At 34.8% G+C, this 20,399-nt stretch overlaps 1 protein-coding gene across 11 annotated transcripts in view; it reads right to left on the bottom strand.

The window, feature by feature from the left end:
- Positions 1-20,399, bottom strand: part of DGKB (diacylglycerol kinase beta) — an 812,604-nt gene that overhangs the window by 516,394 nt on the left and 275,811 nt on the right. For all 11 annotated transcript variants that reach the window (XM_064380347.1, XM_064380346.1, XM_064380345.1 and 8 more), the window contains 6 exons: positions 18,132-18,181; positions 14,598-14,672; positions 11,528-11,647; positions 2,882-2,999; positions 409-497; positions 209-325 (listed from right to left, as the gene is read on the bottom strand). In XM_064380347.1, the coding sequence (XP_064236417.1) occupies positions 209-325; positions 409-497; positions 2,882-2,999; positions 11,528-11,647; positions 14,598-14,672; positions 18,132-18,181 (569 nt within the window). The remainder of the gene's footprint in view (positions 1-208; positions 326-408; positions 498-2,881; positions 3,000-11,527; positions 11,648-14,597; positions 14,673-18,131; positions 18,182-20,399) is intronic.

Below are 20,399 nucleotides of genomic sequence, written 5' to 3'. Positions count from 1 at the left end.
TCACCAGCTCTAAAATTCTGGATTCTATGGAGACAAATCTGACCCTGAGCCTATCTCTTTGCAAATAAGCTGAAATAAGAAGTTTCCATGGTTTTATGCTTATACAGAGGTTCAGGAAGCCCTTCTAGGGTAGGACTTTCAGAGAGCATGAGATACACAGTCTTCAATGTGGGCAAGTGCTGGGATTTGTTTTCCAATTGCTACTCACTGTGATCTGACACCAAACACAATGCAGTCCTGTCAGGCCCTGGTAACATTTAACAGTTTTGTGGCACTTATCACACTTGGTTGGGCAGTTACCTTCAACCCAGTAATGGTGCATGACCTAGAACAGAATGACATCATTGTGGTAAGAGGACACATCAGACGATCGCCAGCCTCAGAAAGCAAGCATGGACACAAACTTACATCAGTGTTCTTTTTGGACTTCACATAGGTCTTGATGCAAGAGGGAGGTGCTCTAGCCACACAGCGTTCATGGACTGTGTACTTGCAGACTGAAAGGAAACAGGTACACAAATTCAGAGCTAATCCTGGTCCTGGTTGTAATTTTGTAGAGAAAGAATGACATTAACAGAACCTCATTTCATATCCACTGCTCCCTAATCAATCCAATCAGCCACATCAAGGAGAAGTCCAAGTCGACTGTTTTTACCATGGAATATAAAAGGCCAATTAGTACAGGAAATATTATGCATGTGAAAAACCAAGGCTCCTCTATCATGGCATAGCAGGAAATGCTTAATTAAATCAGTCCTCACTCAAATTTTTCACAATAATTCCCAGATGACAAAAATATTAAAGACAAATTGATGACTGCCAAATGGCTTGGTGTCATTTGCTAGAAGGAAGAGATCTATATTTTACAAAGTATAGGCATGAGAGCAGCTGGCGGGAATGGGAATAAAAGCCCATGAGTTTATGCTATTTTGCCTCTTATCTAAACCTTAAATGGCCGATTAGTCTATTTCCAGAGAATAGATTTCATCATACATGCCAGGGCTTCGGTAAAAGATCGTTCTTCACTTGCCATTATGGCATTGTTTGTCCAAAAGCAACAGCCTTTGCTGGGCGGCATATGCAAAAATTTATGTTACTATGCAAATATATATATACATACACAGAAGCAAATATATTTATCTATGTATGTAAACAATATGTGTCAGAAAACCAAGACATACATTTTTGGCATCTTCAAATTCTTTATGGTTTGAGTCTGAATATGATTTAGGGTCAAATACATGTGTTCTTTTAATGAAACACAAATTGAGTTCTAAATGCCTAATACAATACTTAAAAATAACCATGTAGCCTCCTCAATAAAAACAAAAACAAAAAACTAACCACTTCCTGAAATTAGAATGAAACACACTAAATCCCCATAATATTTATACAGTAAAACTCTTCCAAAATATTCACATCTGTGATTTTCTTTGGCAACACTGAGGGAAAAAACATGCTTTCTCTTTTCCTCCATATTAAAAATAATATTGAGTATTGCATTCACCACACTAACCAGTGAAAACTTATCAGTGAAATTCTCACTCTTTATATATCATTCATCTTACTTGAGACATATCATTTTGTTTTATGTGTTCTTACTAACAGACTCTACCACAAAAATTCCTTTTCTTAAAAATAATAGAACACTAAAAACAAAGTACTTCTTTTGTATATGGAGAATGTTCTAGTGTCACTAACACGTAATTAACCTTTCAAACGTAGCTGTCAGAAACCATAATGTTACACATGACAAATTTCATGTAACTTTATTCAAATCCTTAAATAGTTCAGATACCATATCCATATGTTGCACTAAACCATGGTATTAAATGTCAAATAATACATCTGAGAGAAAGGAAATTCTCAAACATATTACCAAAGAAACTTCTAACTAAAAACAAACAAACAAACAGAAAACCCATAAACCATGGATAGTATGGAAGCCACGTAAGAAACAAGACTTAATTCAATGCACAACTATGGGATGTGTTTAATGAACTTGACAATTTCAGTAATTCTTTACAAGAAGAAAAGGTTGGGGAGAGAGAAATTGATGGTTTAATGGAGAACTTAAATGAAGAGGATATAATATCTACTCGTATTTAACAGGACTATCACGGATTATAAAATTTTCTCAGGTAGACATGCTATAGATTTAAAAATGTTTAGGTGATTTTATAAACTAAATGTTATATACACTTGAAGAACATTCTCATTGGCAGTACTGAGTTAACAGAATAAAATGAAAATTGCAAAGATGAGTGAACTGAAATTTTAAAAATGTCCACAACTCATTAATCATCAATGCTTTGCATTCCAATATCTATTAACCATATATGAAGATTTTCTTTATGTTAGCATTAAAAATAATAGGCTTGGGGTGTAAAATTAGTTTGTATTTCTTGCGATTTCTTAATTTGAATGCAAATCTATTTTTAATCAATTAATGTAACTTTAAAAAAACACCCAAAGGAATCAACTCATTATAAGACATCCATGTGAATAAAGTGACTAACTTGTGTGGGGGTGGGGGGAGGCCAAATATGAATAAGATATAAGCATGAAAAACTAGTGAAAATCTTCAAAATAATCCCTGAAGAAATGGAATCATGAATAAATTAAACTACAGTGGAAAGAAAATCACTGAAGACTTGGAAACTGTCCTTCATTCTTTTCCAAGGGTAGGCTTTTCCAAAAGGGAAGAAATAAGTTAGAGTAACCTAAACATTCAAAAACACACTACAGAAAAATATAAATCACAGGTGCAGAGATAGTGCAGATCGGTTTTTAGGTCTCCATCTACAAAGTCAGACTACTCCATTAAATCGACTTTTGCTCACTCAAGGAGATGATGTCCAGGCAGAGCAAATGTACTCACAGGAACAGCAGAGGCCCTGCTTCCCCACGCCAATCAGCATATTCAGGCAAAGGTTGCAATAGGCAGGTTTGTTAAAGTGCTTCAGTCGCCACACGTGCTGTCCATCATCCTTCACGTTCTGCATGGGACAGTAAGAGAAACAGATTTCACTTGATGAAATAAACAGTGAAAGATGTAAGTGCCAATAAAACTCAGAGCTGGACTGAAGCATGTGAAGACAATCTGTTATATTTCATCCCTGACTTTCTCCAAGATCACCGCAGAGCCTTTAGAAAAACACATGTGCTCTAGTGAAGTGAGATCGTGCTAACAAATCACCGATGCTATATAGCAACCCACAAATCCTTGTCTAACACCAACAGCTCTGCAGCATACTCCAGGCCATCATCACAACCCGCCAAACGGATCAGGGACGTGACTGCCTCTCCTTAAATACTTTATCCTTATCACAACTCCATAAACAAATGAATAAAGAGAAAGAGAAAATACCCTTCGACTGAAGAGCCTGATAAATAAGAACTTGCAAAGATGTCATTAAGCCTGGATTACTAGTAGTAATATACAAAATTCTTGATGGTGATCAGGTCATGTAAGGTGGCAGAGGAATGGGATGGGATGGAAAACTAATACTAAAAGGTAAGTTATTGGTGATATTCCAGGGCTTCATTTGAGAATTCCATATTCCAATTTATATTAATATGCTGATTGAGTATGCTGCAAATAGTGTATTTTAAAAGGTAAACTTTTTGAAGGATTTATGTATGTTACCATTTTGTTTACTCCTCTCTTATAAAATATAAGTAGTTTAAATCTCACAGAAAGATGGTAAAAACATTAAAACTGTATTAATATTTTTACTTATAACAATCACTATAGTTATTCGCCACAATACAACCTTGAGTTTAAATTCGTTCCCACTTTACTAAAATACTTTCACATTTTTTCCTCTTCTGAGTAAGACTCTCTATATCATAGTAGCTACTTCTGTACGTGTTTAGTCACAGCTGCATTGTTTAAGATTAAAATAAAATGAAATAATATGATGCTTAGGAATCTCTAAAACTCCTTACAAGAAAGTCAAGATATTAAATTAAATTATTTATATCATTACTTTTGCTTTTACTTTTTTCTCCATTAACATTTATTTTTTGTACTCTAAGCACCAAATCATATCAAACAGATTAACATTTATTGGTATGCTATTGAAAACACTATTTATCATAATTTTTCAGGTTAGCCAAATTGTCATATTTCTTAGAATACATTCACCTAATAATTTTTTGAGCATCTACTAAGTGCTTGGGCACTAACATTAGTCCCGTAGTAGTGAGACAATATAAATATATTCAGAACATCTTGTTTCTCTTGATAATAAAATATTAATAATAGTGCTCCTAACTACTTTTCCTATTCCCAGGAAAGGGATAAACCACCAGATTTGTAATACTAGAAAAAATCTATAGTAACTAATTCTTACATTGGAACCAGAAATGTCAAATTTGCATCATAACATAAAACATTAATGAAATGCCTCCTGGGCGATAATTCTCAGTGGGTCTCTTGAATTTCTTCATGTTTTGCAAGCAGAAGCACTGTCCTTCCTTATTCTTTCTTTTTAAGACTATCTTTTCAAAGGTGTTTGAGTAATAAATAACCTAGCCTTGGACAACAGAGACATGTCTCCCTCCAGAGGAGGGTGGCGGTTTACTTACTATACTTGCAGTATAATAAAAATAATCACTCCCTGGTAGGCAAAGGTTAAACGGGTTTGTTTACTACACATTATGACTCCTTTAGTTTTCCTAAGCCAAGGTTTCGAAAACCTGATGCTATGCACAAACATTACTTGGGTTCCACTCTGTCGTTCCCATGAGACTTTGGAGGCAAGGTGAACTCACACGTGAAGCTCCCGTTGCTTGCTTTGCTGTGAATAACAAAGTCCATTGTCTCTGACTCGGGAGTCTCATGTCCTCTGGGAGCATCCATAAAACTACAGCAAACTAACACATTAACTTCTAACAGGGTACATTTTGGATCCTTTACAATTCTTAGCAATGCTCAGATTTACCTTTCTGACAAGGGACTAACAAACTCAACAAACACAGCTATGCAGGTGTCACACAGAAAACTTCAGAAAACACAGGTGTTTCCATTTTCTTTCAAAACACAAGAAATAGGCTTTGTTTTAATTTCTGAATATCATTTTCTGGTTTGGGTGAGTCATAGAATTTTAGTACCTTTACCACGTGAATAGAATACTTTATATATTTAACTTTGATGTATTTTCAAAACTGTCTAGATTTTAAAATTTCTATTCCCACAAATAATATTTAAACATCCTTATGTGGAAAGGTTAAATATGGGGTTGTTAATTTCTAAAAAACTAAATTAATATTTTAAAAATTAAAAGTAGCAGTTAAGTGCTTAAAAACATTTTAAGTTAAAAGGACAAAAATCTAATTTTCGTATGTATTACTGTTCCTGTAATTCTTGTCATTTTATTTTTAAATGGTTGTCCATTACATGCGAATAAGCTTCATCCTTTGAAGAACACATATGGACTAAGTTAGCTGGCATTTTCCTTATCAAAAAATAAACAAGTCTGAACGTGGGTGTTCTGTCAATCAGAACACTTAGCCATGTTACAGGCTGCAACTGATGTACAAATCCATTACCCAGGCATAAAATGCTTTACCAAAAAACAAATTAAATAGCTTTATAGCTCTTAGCTGGATACAGTGCCAAAATATGCAAGGGATGAAATATGTATGTGACTTCTTTAAGAGAAGAAATTGAAACCAGGAGCCAATTACTTCTCAGCAGTGCAAATTATACTCCAGCTCTCTATTTTCATGTCTTGTCTTGTTTATCTTACTTAGATTGTAAACTTAAGGGAGGAGGGAAAGAATCTGTCCCTTATATTCTATCAGCCAGTAGAGCATATTCCTATTAGTACTTCTATTGCAAATATATATTTATTGCCAAAGAGGGAATTTATTTTTTATAAAACAGAAATAAGCAAGGCATCCAGAAAGGCTTGATTCTTGGCCTACTATGAAAATGTGGATAAGCCATTTCACCTTTCTGATTTTCCTCTCTAATCAAATGAAAGGACCCACTTCCCTCTTGCAGGCCGTGGTGTGAGGTTTCATTATACGATACCTGTGAAGTTAATTTTGGTTTCTCGGAAGACTGGTATTACATAAACAGCAAATATTATTACCCTCATTGGGTTGAGTTGTGTAACAACGCAATGTTTCAACCCCAAAAAATTGAGAAAGAGACATAAAATTTCACTTTATTTCATTGAAATTTGCTCTTTTTTCATCACGAGACTTAACACTGTCTCTTTTACTGAAGCAGTTCAGGTCTGTGCTTATGACAGAGAAATGCTTAATGAATCCTAGGCTACTCCATACTGAGAAGGAATTTTACGTTCTCCCCCAACTCTTAGTTCCCTAGAAGGCAAAGCGATGTTTCAAAGGAAATAATGCTCTTCGGAACTTTTAAAAACCTATTTCATTATCCTAGTGATTTCTAAAGTGTTAGTTTTTCCATAAATACTTCCAAGATCACATAAAATGTTCAAGTGAACTAGGGCTACTGTAAATAATTGTTTTTCAGGAGACCTCGAGGAGAAATTTCACTGATGTCCTAACCCAAAAGCTTTTCCCTCCCCACACCTAGCCATGTTTCAACTGACTTAACTTATAGATATATATGAGCTAACGTTTGACTTCCAACTCATTAAATAATAAAGACCATTAAATTACCTTACTTTTTTTCAAGTTCTCAAAAAATTACGACAATGCGAAAGAAACTTGTCTTTTAGACAAAAAGATGAGCTGTATTAGGCCTGGACACGGAGAATACAGAGAAAAGTTTTACAATTCTGAGGGGAGTTTGCCATCAACTGTTCATCTCCAGAGCAGACACTGTAAGATCACCTGCCATTTCTGAGGCTCAAATGCAAAACCAACAGCAGGTAACACCATGTAGTCATTTTTTTTAAATGACAAAATTTGGAATCTCAAGAACTTTTGCATTCATCTGGCTTGGTAACTGTTTTCTAGATTGAGCAAGGTATAGACAGCAGAAGAAAAACCCTTAAGCAAATTAAAAACCTTTAAAAATTGATGTGCTGAATATCAGCTTCCAAAAGATGATTGAATCTACCAAGAATACACCGTCTTCTGTCTTCTACTCTCCATCACTCAGAAGTTTCATCAGAGAACACATTGCATATTACTTTACTGAGAGTCAGGAAAGAAAATGTGTCCTAAACCGTCTCAATCAAATGACCTATAGGAATTGAAGACCAGGATTTTATGCACACATATGGTGAGACTAAAATAGAAACCATCCAGAAACCATACAGGCAAGATATGCGTACGACAATCCACAACAACAAGTGAAGGTATCCCTATCTCAAGCTAGACTTCTGCTTAAATGTGCATTTCTCTTCTCCCTATAATATAAATTGAGGAATTTCCCTTGAAAAATTCAATGATGAGCCAAAATTACAGATTTCAGAAATTGAAGAATTATTAATTATCTTGTTCATGCAGAAAAAGGAATGTCTGAACAGAAAGAGTATTAGGAAAGGCTAACTTATGTTCCTGACCAACTCTTCATCTTTCCAGAGAGAGCAACTGCCTGGCACAAAATGACCTAGTTAGTTAATAACAGAGCCAGAATCTGTTATTTGATCGGTTTGATGACTTTCACTGCTCCTCTGCTATCTGTCCATTAGTCCTCATGTCTTGCTGTGGCTGTCCGATTGTGCCAAATAAAAGGTATTAGATTCCTTTCTCCCGAATGATTTAAAATAAATTAAAACTTTTTCTGTTTGTAATCTGAGAAATTGGCAAACTACAGCACTGACTCAAACCTGGCCAGCAACCTGTTTTTCTACAAGCAGTTTTATTGAAACATAGCTTTTCTGGTTCATTTACATAATTTCTGTGATTGAATTTACACTGGAAGAGCAGAGTTAAGCAGAAGTGGCTGGGACCTTATGGCCCCACAGATAAAATGACTTAATATCTCTCCCTCTGCAGACAGTTTCCAATCACTAGAACGGAGTCTACTGCTAGACAAAGTTATTTAGCAAAGAAAAACATTTTAATTACATGGGATTAAAAAAAAACCACAATTCTCCAATGATATGAATTCTGAAGGAAGAATGAATAAGTCTCAGTTATTAATTTTTCCTGTGGTAATCAGAAACACGAAGCCATCTAAATTCTCAATATTCCTTCAAATGTAAAAGACACCAAGACACTAGGCCATTTTTCACCCATACACCTTGCATTGGGTAAACTTAGAAGAGCCTCTTCTAAGAAATGGCTCTTACTCTCCAGCATTTGGTATGGACTCTGGTCCTGATCAACTGCATGTCTGATTTTGGTACCAAAACAGATATTCTTTAAAATTGACTAGCTTTCAAACTACTGTTGATGGAGAATAATAAATTACAACGAAATCGTCACTGTTGGGACTTAATATTAGACGCGAAGATTATTCTCCCAGGACTACTTCCTTTTCTGTGTCATTTGGCTGAGATACCACAGTCACTTTCAAATACACTGTGGTATTTTATATGCACTATCAATTAGAATCTACTCCCTGAGCTCATGATTGACAATAGACAATAATATATAGGACAACATAACAAGGCAAGCTTCACAATAAATGGCCAACTTCAAGCTGCAGTACCTAGATTTTCAATTAAACAAGCAAAGGTGAGGGGATAGAACCACGGATCAAATTCTCTGCAGGCAATAATGTAACACATTAACTGTCTACAGAAAGGAAATACATCTCAATTACTAAAGAAGTCTCCCATCACTCCGTTGTCTTGGTGTCATTCCTGCTTTTTAAAACAATTACCATGCCTTAGAATTACACAGCTCTTTCTAACAAATAGATGCTGTATTTTGTGATCATTACATATGATTATACGGCTTATGCATTTTATTAAAACACAGCTTAAAATGTGAGTGGCTTTCTTTTTAAAAAAATGAAAGAAAAGGGAAATTTTTCCTTTTAAACTTGTTCTTTACAGAGATGGGGTTGCAAAATCTAATCTCAGATTTAAGGTGCTCTCTTAAGGTTAAACAATGTGGCTCTGCCATCTAGTGGCCATTTCTGGGAACGCAACTCTGGAACACAGCTCTGATTACTATCATAAAACCCTAAATAGATTTATCTTATTTAGCTCCCAAAACTCCCGTTTTACTAAAAACATTTTTAAAAAATTACAAACACTATTAGAGGGTAAATTATTTATAATTAATAGAGTGCACCTTAAATGCACAGAACTGCCTTACAATTGAAATAACACTACACTAGAAACTAATGAGTTTTTTTTTAACTCATTAGTTAACTCATTAATATTTGTTTAAAATACTTTGAGTTAAATCCATATAGATTTGTGGACTCTATTACCTGTGCTAACTTTTATAACTTCACAAATATCTATATTTATAAATTAAATACTAAATAATGTATCAACAATAGTTTCCAAAGAAAAACATCGTCATTTCAAAAAATCTCTTGTGATCTTTGAAATATGCGCCAGTGGGCTGGGTGCGGTAGCTCATGCCTGTAATCCCAGCACTTTGGGAGGCGGAGGTGGAAGGATCACGAGGTCAGAAGATCGAGACTATCCTGGCCAACATGGTGAAACCCCATCTCTCCTAAAAATACAAAAATTAACTGGGTGTGTTGGCACATGCTGTAGTCTCAGCTACTCGGGAAGCTGAGGCAGGAGAATCACTTGAACCCGGGAGGCAAGGTTGCAGTGAGCCAAGATGGTGCCACTGCCCTCCAGCCTGAAGACAGAGTGAGACTCCGTCTCAAAAAAAAAAACAATTATGTGTGTGTGTGTGTGTGTGTCTGTGTGTAGGCAACTGACTGTCCCTTTCTGCACTTTTCTATCCCACCCTCGACTACCAGATGATTTGCTTGCTCATTCCTACATCTTCCCTCCTCTCTCATCTTAAAATTTCTATAAATACTTAGAATATAAAACTTTTAGCTTTACCAATGTAGCATTTCCTTCTAAAGAACCATTATTATTGGAATTTTATCACTAGAGTCATCTGACAACAACTTTTCAGGATAAATTATACATTAAACCTTCAAATGTCAACATTTTGCCAATTTTTCTTTTGCTTTCTCTCAGTAGTCTGATTTACATACTGCTTTTTGTCATAAGGTACATGAACAATTAAATAAATATAAATATCTCTATAGTATACATATATAATTTATTTACTTAATTATATATGTATACTATAGAGATAAATATTATGGTATTAAAAGATACTCAGTTATGTGTAGTGTAAGAACTTCAGGTACAAGGAAATACTGTTTCACGAGATTTTAAGTGTAGAAATGTATACTTATTAACAATAATATATGTATTCATTTTCTGTTTACATAAATTAGTTTTTTCCCTTATATCACTCATTATTATTTTACTGTTTTCCATCCTCTGACCATGTCTCAAATCCCATGGGACTCATGAAAGGTAAGATTCGAGTTTAGAAGAATTTGAAGATCCAGGTAAAAAAGAGACAAATGCTAATCTCTTGAAGCCCATTATTTATTCCCAAATTGATACTTATTCCTAAACCTTCAGCTCATCTGTATACTCCTAAAGCCATATGTGCCAACATATTTTTATATACACTCATATGTTTCACAAACACAGTAAGATATCTTGAGAAATGACTTTTAAAAACTTGGTGTCTTAAATAACTATGATATAGTCTTGAATCTGTAAAATTGTTTCAGCTGGTAACTACAAGTATGAAAAGTTTTGGGTTTGGCAGCAAAGCGGCGAACACTATGTTCTTACATCCCAAAACTCTAAATATTTATTACAATGTCATTGTGCTTCCCAGCCCTAATGTTCTTCGAAATTAAGTGTACATATTACTGTATACATATATCTAATTTTAATATAACTATTAATGCTGAATTCAAAAATCTAGCATCCACTATAGACTTTATCAGATTTTTAAATTAACAATAACTAAAATCCACTTCAAGGCTGGGTCAGCAAGATTTGCTTTCAAAGTTATTATTATATTCCATTCTGATCTTTGCTTTGTTTTGTTCCTTCACAACAGTATTTACTTGCAACTAGAGGAACTACTCCAAGGACACTTTTCACAGGCATAGAATGAGGACCTAGCTGATGCTGATACAAGAACAACTTATGTTTATATAGGTGGGTGCAAAAGTCGCCGTGGCAGAAACCACGCATGACTTCAGGAGCACTGAAATAATGAAGCACCACAAGAGCCACAACACACAATAATACTGGGGAGTCTCTTTAGATACTATGAGGAGGTCAGTAACTTAAAAACACTACATTGTGCTTTAAATAGAGGAAAACAAAAGAGAGAGAATATATTTTGAATCCTAAAGTAATACCTAAATTGAATCAATACGTGTGTGGCCTCTACGTAAGGAGCTACTGTCAAGTTTCACCATGGCATACTTATTAAAAGTTCCAGGCGCTCACTACACGCTTAATGGTAGAAAGTGGTCAGATCAATTTGCAATAAAAATGTGTAATAGAGAACCCCGCTGACTCACCAGCAGGTCACCCTCCTCTGTGTAAATGCTTACATTTTCCAAGCCCAGGAGCACGAGAAGGGGAATCGTTGTCATTCCTCCTTGAATCCATTCCTCCAGGGACACGGTTCCATCATGATCATAGTCAATTTCTTCCATCATTTCATGGAGAATCTGGAGTAGAGGAGATGAGGGAAAATTTGTGATCAATCAATAAAATAAATTTCATATGCTATAACATAGGAAATCGTGACTAAGAGCTAAGTGGAGAGTTGGGATAAATGTCTTGGTAACTCAGTACAACATTAATTCTATTACTAAGGAAGAAATGACTTTGCCAGGATTTCTAAACCTGGCTGCTTACACTGATCACTTTTTAGAAATAAGTGCTTAACTTTGTAATATTTTTCCAATGAACAGCACAGCTAAAACCAGAAGGTATCTTTAAGTGTGAAAGTGGTCTTTTAATCACTTTTGTCAGATTATCTTTTAGATTCGTATATATGCCAGAAAATGTCTGAACAAATTAACTTCATGGCAAAGAGCTCATATAATTCTTTGCTAAGTAGTAAGGGGCGAGGGGATTTAGTTGCTTTTAATTGCCTATCAGAATTTAATAGAGTCAAGAAGTTAAGGGATCAAATCACGTTTAATTAAACTTTGTTTCTAAAGATGACTTGCACGTAATGTCTGAAAGTGTTCTCTGCACTGTTTGTTTGCATCACGTTTACTTCTCTGTGGTATGGTGACAATATCAGAACTTATCTAGAAGGGTTCTTGTGAGGATTACACAGGCTAATGTATTATAAGCAGATGAGCCCCAGCATATAGAGCAAGGGCCATATAGTGTTGTGTTATTATTAATGGAAAATATATGTAAGTTCCAAACATATTACCCTTGGTTGCTGGGAAAGCAAAGTACTTCCCATCTAATGCCATCAAGATGGCACACATAGTAAGAATGCTAATGAAGAAAGGAACTCACTATCTTTATATAATACCAAAATGTTAATCAATTTGGAAAAAGAAAGAAATGCAGAGTGCACTAGAACAGAGACTGGAAAAGACACAATGCATGAAAAATCTGATTTGTTGGTAGAAGTATCGTCTGCCTAAACACTCGCGTGATTGGTGTCTTTGCTCAGGAAGCATTGTATTTGAAAGTAGATTATTGTTCTTCCCTTGGCTTTTAAGAGCATGCTGATGAATTAGTAGAAATATATACACCATAAGAGAAGTGAAATGATGACATTTGTTTCAGATGGGTGATGCTTTCCTTTTTGTACCTAATAAATCTGATGCTAAAGCCATCTTCTGACCACAAAGAATAAGATTGAACTGAGTGTAGAGCCTGGCTTAATTTGATAAAAACTTCCAGGGACACTTGAGTCTTCTCCCTACTACAATCAACCTCAAACTTCTCTTTATTTATATATGCAAACCTAACAGAAGACTGCTGATGTGTACATTTGTTTACAATGAGAACTATTGAAGCCCTAGGCAAGATAATGAGGCAGTTCCCAGGGCAGCAGACACAATGTATGACTTTGTACCATTTCAGCTCCCTGGAACAGGAGCAGACTTAGCAGAAACGCACAGGTCAAGTAATGTTACAGATTATTACTTGTATTCTCCAGTCAATAATCTGACAGTAGGTATTTGTTGTAGAAAGACTACTCAGCCACCAACTGTCTTCTTCTCCTAGCATCCTGATCTCCCCTTTCTCAAGTCTACACACGCACCCACACACACACCAAAAATACTTTTATTGGGAAGTGGTAGTGCCCACTGTTTTGAAACCTGAATGGAGAAACAAATCCCCCTCCCCTTCTCCCTCTAGTGAGCACAAACTGGTTTGATTGATAGTGACTAATCTGTACAGGTGGAAAGGTGAGTAGGAGAGGAGAAAGCTGTTGTAGATTAGCATAACCAAAAAAGCAATAGAACTAATAAGAAATCCCTGTCTTTCAGTGAAAATAATATTAAGGTGAGTGAAACAATACATGAAATTCATGTTACCATCTACATTATTAGCCCATATACAAATGGCAACCTGTCAATGACATCTGCCACTCCCTATAAGCACAGCATACACGTTTCCCAAGAGTTGATTTAAAACTGGAAAAATCCAAATCCTATTAAGAATAGGGAAATGCTATCACAGTTCTTGCAGCATGCAATCATGCCATTATCCTGCTGTTTACCGCATAAATGTGAAGAGAGGTTAAATACACATTTCTTGAGTTTGGATAAAATGAAAACCATTTAATTTATTTGTATTTGCTTTATATACACTTTGCAAAAGACTTTAAAAATAATATAACCTCAATATCTCTTATTAACTTTCCCCAAAATATTTGTCGTGGCCAAAGTTATGGTTTCAAGTCAAGTATATTTTAGTATTTATTTGAATAATGTTGAAATTTTGATCTTTATTCAAAACAAGAATTCTGTTTTCTTATAAGCATTTTTAGATACTCTTTCTCTAAATAATTTAATTAAAAATTCCTGACTCTAACTAGCTGAAGAGCTTTGGGCAAGTAATTTTAACATATTTGGGTCTCAATTTACTCCTCTGAAAAATGAAAAAAAAATAGTGTATCTCCCTCAGAATGCTGAAAGCATTGTATAACATTTATATGCAAGGTCATCCAATGCGCTGTGCATAGAAAACTACCGTCTTCTTTTATGGCATGGCCTGACCTTGGCAGTGTCTATCAGCACCTTCTGCTTATCCACGTGTGTAAGACCACCGTTCAGAATAACCGCCGCGAGGAAGAAAGCAAAAGTTACTTTTAAGAGCTTCAGAACGCCACATAAACCTTGTTATCTTATTCAGAATCCACTTTGACTTCTAATTAGAAATAGTAACTTAGTTATAAAAAGCCAAAACCAAATGACAGGAATATATTAGGGTCCCAGAAAAGACAAAAGAAAGAAAGAGAGAAAGAGAGAGAGAGAGAGAGAGAAAAAAAAGATGGAGCAACAGAGGGAGGGAGGAAGGAAGGAAAGGAGAAAAAGAAAGAAGAAAGAAAGAGAAAAGACAAAAGAAAGAAAAGAAATAGAAAGAAAGACAGACAGACTTCCACAATTTAGCCAATAGTGAAATCATTCATATACCTACTGGATTAAGTTCAGTGACATCCCACTCAAGGTATTCTGCAACATGCATCATCTGACTGATGATATTTTCTAGCTCCTGGACAAGAAAGAGAGAGAAAAAATATGAATCCAGGATCGTAGTAACTTTTAAATCTTTCACTTACAGGAATTGTTTTGTTCAATGTATAGATAAAAAATTTAAATGACTTATATGGAAATATATATCTACATAATCCTTTTTAAAGGTCTAATCAACTATATAAAGAAAAGAGAATCCTAAATATAAATATAACTTGTGCATTGTCTAGAAATGTTCACCAGGAGAGGGCACAACTATACAAAAAATATATTCCCTTCAACTAAAAGAGAGTGTCTGAAGAAAGCAGGAGCAGATATGTACTGCAACATATGATCTCTAAGTCACTGAATTCCCTGATCCTTTGGCTTGAAAACAGATGTGAAAGGGTGGAAAAAAGCAATTGAGAACAAGTGAGAAGTCTATTTTTATCTCAATACATTGAGAATGCATACTGACTGTTTTAGTCATGTATTGAATAATCCACTTTTGCTAGAAGGATATTCAGGGTCAAGGTTTGCAGGACAAGTATACACAGCATTTATTTTGTAAGAGGATGAAATATTAGCTTGAATTTCCATATTATTCTGCTCAATTATCAATTCTTTGAAGAACTTCAAGTTAATACATATGACCTGGCTAAATTAAAACATTTTTCATACCTATTTACATGATGATTTAATTTTTCTCTATCTGCAGAAAAGATTAAACATGGCTTTGTGAAATCCTTGTAATTTTAAATGAAAACGTGACATAATTTGAAAAGTGGTTTTACAGTATGTTTTAAAATGTATGAAGTATAAAAGAGGAAAGCTTGAAAGTTCCTTAGTTAAAGATTATTCTAACCAAATCTCTAATCCAATATATGTAGTCAATTTTCACAGAATGGAGAAGAAACATGATAAAACAGATTCTCTTCTGGGGAGCCATGGTTCCCTCCAAGGAACTAATAAAAGCTATACTTACACTCTCCAGAAAAAAATATAATTATGAATATATTATTTAAGTAAGATAGGCTGTCCCAGAAGCAATACAAACAGAAATGCATTTAGTACAGATTAACAAATTTTAAATCATGAATCCCTTTGAATTATAGGTTAAAAGTGCACGTGTGCACACAGACATTACTCATCTGTCACCTACTCTATCTTCGCTTACATATGCCTTAATGGTTTGGAAGTGTTAAAGTCCCCGGATATCTCTTAAGAACAGAAACTATTTTTAGTGGACTGTTAGGTAGGCAAGTGATATTAGGTGAGTCATCCCACCTAAGACTCAGTTTTCTCAACAGTAAAATAGCTACTCTAACTTTACCTCCTTCATACAATTGCTGCAAAAATTAAACATGTTATTAATCAAATATATTTATTTTGTTGTTTGGCATATTGCAAATGATCAACAAATCTTAATTATTATTAGAAATACTGACCATTGGCTTGGCACGGTGGCTCATACCTGTAATCCCAGCACTTTGGGAGGCTGAGGAGGGTAAATCACAAGGTCAGGAGTTTGAGACCAGCCTGGCCAATATGGTAAAACCCCATCTCTACCAAAACTACAAAAGTTAGCCAGGAGTGGTGGCACATGCCTGTAGTCCCAGCTGCTTGGGAGGATGAGGTAGGAGAATCGCTTGAACCTGGGAGGCAGAGGTTGCAGTGAGTGGAGATCACACCACTGCACTCCAGCTCCACTGAGCAAGACTCTGACTCAAAAAAAATAAAAACAGAAATACTAGTCATTTTTCAAAAGATCGCTTCCTTTCTGTTTCGCCCCCAGTAGGTGAACTGCTACACCTTAAAGGTACAACACATGATGTCAGAAGATACAATGTAAACCTGACAGTGAAGGAAAAATACTGGAGCAGTAGGTATTGCGGAGAAAACCCTAGAAACCAAATCCAGACCTTTAATTACAAAAAATAGAGACACGTTTAGCCAAGACTAAATATATTTATCCCCAACTCATTGCTTAGTATTGGGACTATAGTTCTAAATATTTCTAGTCATCTGCTGTATATGCTAACAAAAAATGGCCAAGAAAAAAAAAGGATTTGGCTGAATTTTCAAATCAACTGCCAACCCATGGCTAAAGCCTAGTAAAGAATCATCGTTTTAAAGTAATTAAAAAACAAACATCACATATAACAACTTTACATTAAAATATAATTTATATTAGTGTAGTCACAAGTGCTATAATAAGCATAGAAGGTATCAAAATTTCTAGTGGTGAAATGGCACCAGAAAATGAGCAACTTTATTACGTAGCTTGATATTCGTAATTGGGAAACTGCAGACCACTAGGCACTTAAAAATAATAGCATCTGAAAAATTACCGAGACTTAAACACAATAAATCCCACAATCACAGCACCAATTCAGAGCGATGGTCATTTCCTACAGTAGGAGTTATATATTTTAATTTCTCTCTGGAGAAGCTAATATACCATTATCCTACTCAAAGTTACATAAATACACTTCCAACTTCATTGCTTTGCTTTTAAAAGCCTATTTGAGCTGCCATAGGGAGGTCCATCAGATGAGGAGAAAAACTCACTCATTTTCAGAGATCATGTCTATTTCAGTCATTATTAAACATATCAAAACATTTATTTTTTAATGATATTAAATATATGTTTTATATGTGCACTTCAAAATTTCCATAATATGACACTTATTCTATTAGTATTCTTATCTTTCCTTGAAGAACAAGAAATAATATAACATGCAAAACATGTTACCAAATATAAGGTAGATTGTTGGATGGAAACTGAGATGATTATTGGATGGAAACTGAGACGGACTTTCGTGCAAGGTACTGATCTGTGCACTAGGGCTAAGAACTACTTTCTGTTTCTCTGAAACCCAGCAATGATTTCCATACATTACAAACAAACACTCAATTATTCCTTTCAGTAAATCATATAAAGATGGTATTTTCTTATCTTTTCTGACTTAGTTGAATATTAAATTGGATGAGTTATTTAAAAGGCAAAGTTTGTGAAAGCAATCTATAAATATGTTTAACTATTTCAGCAGTATATAGGACTAAAGATACCTTGTAAAACTGGGAAAATAATAAGATAATGACATTGACTTTATAAATCCTTTAAATTCTACTGACAATCTCAAGTTTCCTTAATGTCAAATGTTATGGATAGGTTTTTCCTTCATTCTAGATCAATGATTTCAACTTAATCTTATGTTTTATTCATATGAGGCTGGTGTCTTTCTTTTTTTACCTAACTTCAGTGTAGGAAAAAAAAGTCATGTCATGGTAGCAAAACTATCCAATAGAACGAACAGTAATCCTAACAGTTTCCTCAGATCACTCTCTGTCAAACAGTCAAAAGATAAAAATGCCACATGAGTGGATGTAAATTATATTAAGTGTGCCTTCTGTGGTAATAACTATAAACTTATTCATTGCATTTTTCAGAAGAAACTCTTTGAAATTTTCACAGATAATTTGAAAAAAAAATTACCGAGCTGTCCAGAAAGCCATTCCCATCCGTGTCATAAAGGCGAAACATAACTAGAATAAAAGAGGTATTGAAAACAAGATTATAGGCAAATAAGGTCAATGTTAGTTTAAAGTATATTCATTAAAATTTAGTTTGCATCGAAAACAAATACTAAACTCCTCCCCTGCTCCAAACAGTTAATTTGTGGGATTATTTCCCAAACTAAATTGAAAATGAATTAATCAGCTAATAGAAATACTGGCTAGCACATACAAAGTCTATCAAACTTTGTTTGTATCTAGGAGACACTAAAAAACACTATTAGTTTTTCAAACTCTTTATTAGAAGATCATTATAAGTCAACTCAAAAACAAAAGAGAAGTTGAAATATTCAAAGCCTGGATATTAAAGAGCAGAGTGCATAAGGAAAAACAAGTAAAGTGAAATTTTAGAAACCAATTATAATTTGAAATCCACCATTCACTATTACAAGAACTTGGTCAAAAACTGTTTTCTTTATCTGTAAAATGAGAATAATCATTCTATCATAACACACATTTACTGTGAAAGTTAAAGTAGGTGATAGACACAAAAGTGAACCAAAAGCAATAGATGATGACACAAATAGATAGCACCATTAGGATTGATCCCCAAGCAGGATGGGAGAGGAAGGAGGACTGCACAATAACGGATTCTTTCTGATGGAGGAAGCCAACACAGAAAAACTGCATTATGATCATGGCTCTCACGGTTTATTTGTTTAAATCCGAGGTAAAGCTTCAGAGGATAACTGATCTTTGAACTAATCAAGTAAGGAAAAGGAGAACATTGGCTCTCTGTTAGGGGTTCAGAAAAGCAGATGACAGAGGTCCCTGATGGGCCTGAGGATTCCCTTGTATAATTCACGTATCTCCAGGAGGCTGTGGAAGAGGCCACAGGTGCCATTTTGAGATAAACAGAGAAGAAAGACACAGCTGTAAAAATAGAAGAATGGAAGTAAGGGTTTCTCTTGGGTTTGTACAATTTCCTGAATGATCTTGAAGTCTGAAGTCTATAATATTAATAAAGACGTTGATAACTAAGAGGTATAATTATACAATGACCTTGATAGTCTATCTGTAGGTGATTATTTTTGTATTTAATGGTTACTGCATTTCAGCAATTCTAACAAATGATTATTTATAAGATAATTAGCCTATGGCTAAAAAGAAAAAAGTTAGCAATATAACTATAATACTCTATTGTGAAATGCAAACAAATGTTAAAGATGCTAAAGTGTAAGAAAACAAATGTCTGTCTATTGACTTAAGGGTAATAACGCCAAGCCAGCTGAAAGACTTAAATATCTGTATTTGTAAATCATGGTAATTATTCCCCTTCATATAGTCAATAAATGAAATAAAATGCAGAAGGAAAAAGCAATTTACAACATTGTGCATACTAAGCATTTCAAGGGATTGTGGTGCAGCAGCAAAGAGTAAAAACTACCTTCATAAATGGCAAGAATTAACTGACTACTCAGAGAAGGGATTAACTACCAGGAATAAGGCAAATACCTACAAAAGCCTAAATATATTTTAGATTGAGGGACATTTATGACTCTGTTAACCCTTATTGGAGTAAATGACTGCAAAACGACCATTTCACATCACTCGAATATGTGGAGACCCTGTTTCTATTGGTTGACCTTACTGGGAACATGAGCTCAAAGAACACACATGGGAAAGATACACAGATATTGAGCAATCATTATTGAAAGTGTCTGAAACTCCTTCCTACATTCTGAAAATCACACTTTATGAGGACCATTAGAAAATGAAAACTCTGGATACCTTTTCTTTACTAGGCTGACTTGAAGCTAGACTGTGAATATGACCCCCCACCACACAGAAGCACAGTCCCAGGTTATCAATAAGATGCTAGTGACCCAAGCAAAAAAGCTTGCACAGAATCCATTCTGGTGATGGGAGGCGGCAGTGATTTCAGGGAGAACATCCCGGGTTCTGGATGAGGCAGGGGGGTTTCAAGGCAACCATTCTAGCCCAATTTAATACTTCCTTCATCATCATTCCTGAAGAAACAGCCTCTAGAATTTGTTCTCTACCTCTCCCAATGATTCTGTGTGCTCCTAAATATCATTTAAAAATAATAACACACTTTATTAAAAACAACCAGTTAAAATAAACCTGATTCTGTCTTTCCCAAGAATACTGTGTACTCAATATTGGTTTTAAAAATGAACTTACTATTGAAATATTACACTTACAGATGAATGCATTATTTAATACA

The sequence above is a fragment of the Aotus nancymaae genome, unplaced genomic scaffold (genome assembly GCF_030222135.1).
Source record: "Aotus nancymaae isolate 86718 unplaced genomic scaffold, 86718_ANA_hifiasm-v0.15.2.pri h1tg000025l, whole genome shotgun sequence".
Classification (NCBI taxonomy): domain Eukaryota; kingdom Metazoa; phylum Chordata; class Mammalia; order Primates; family Aotidae; genus Aotus; species Aotus nancymaae.
This window is presented reverse-complemented; position numbering and strand designations above follow the sequence as displayed.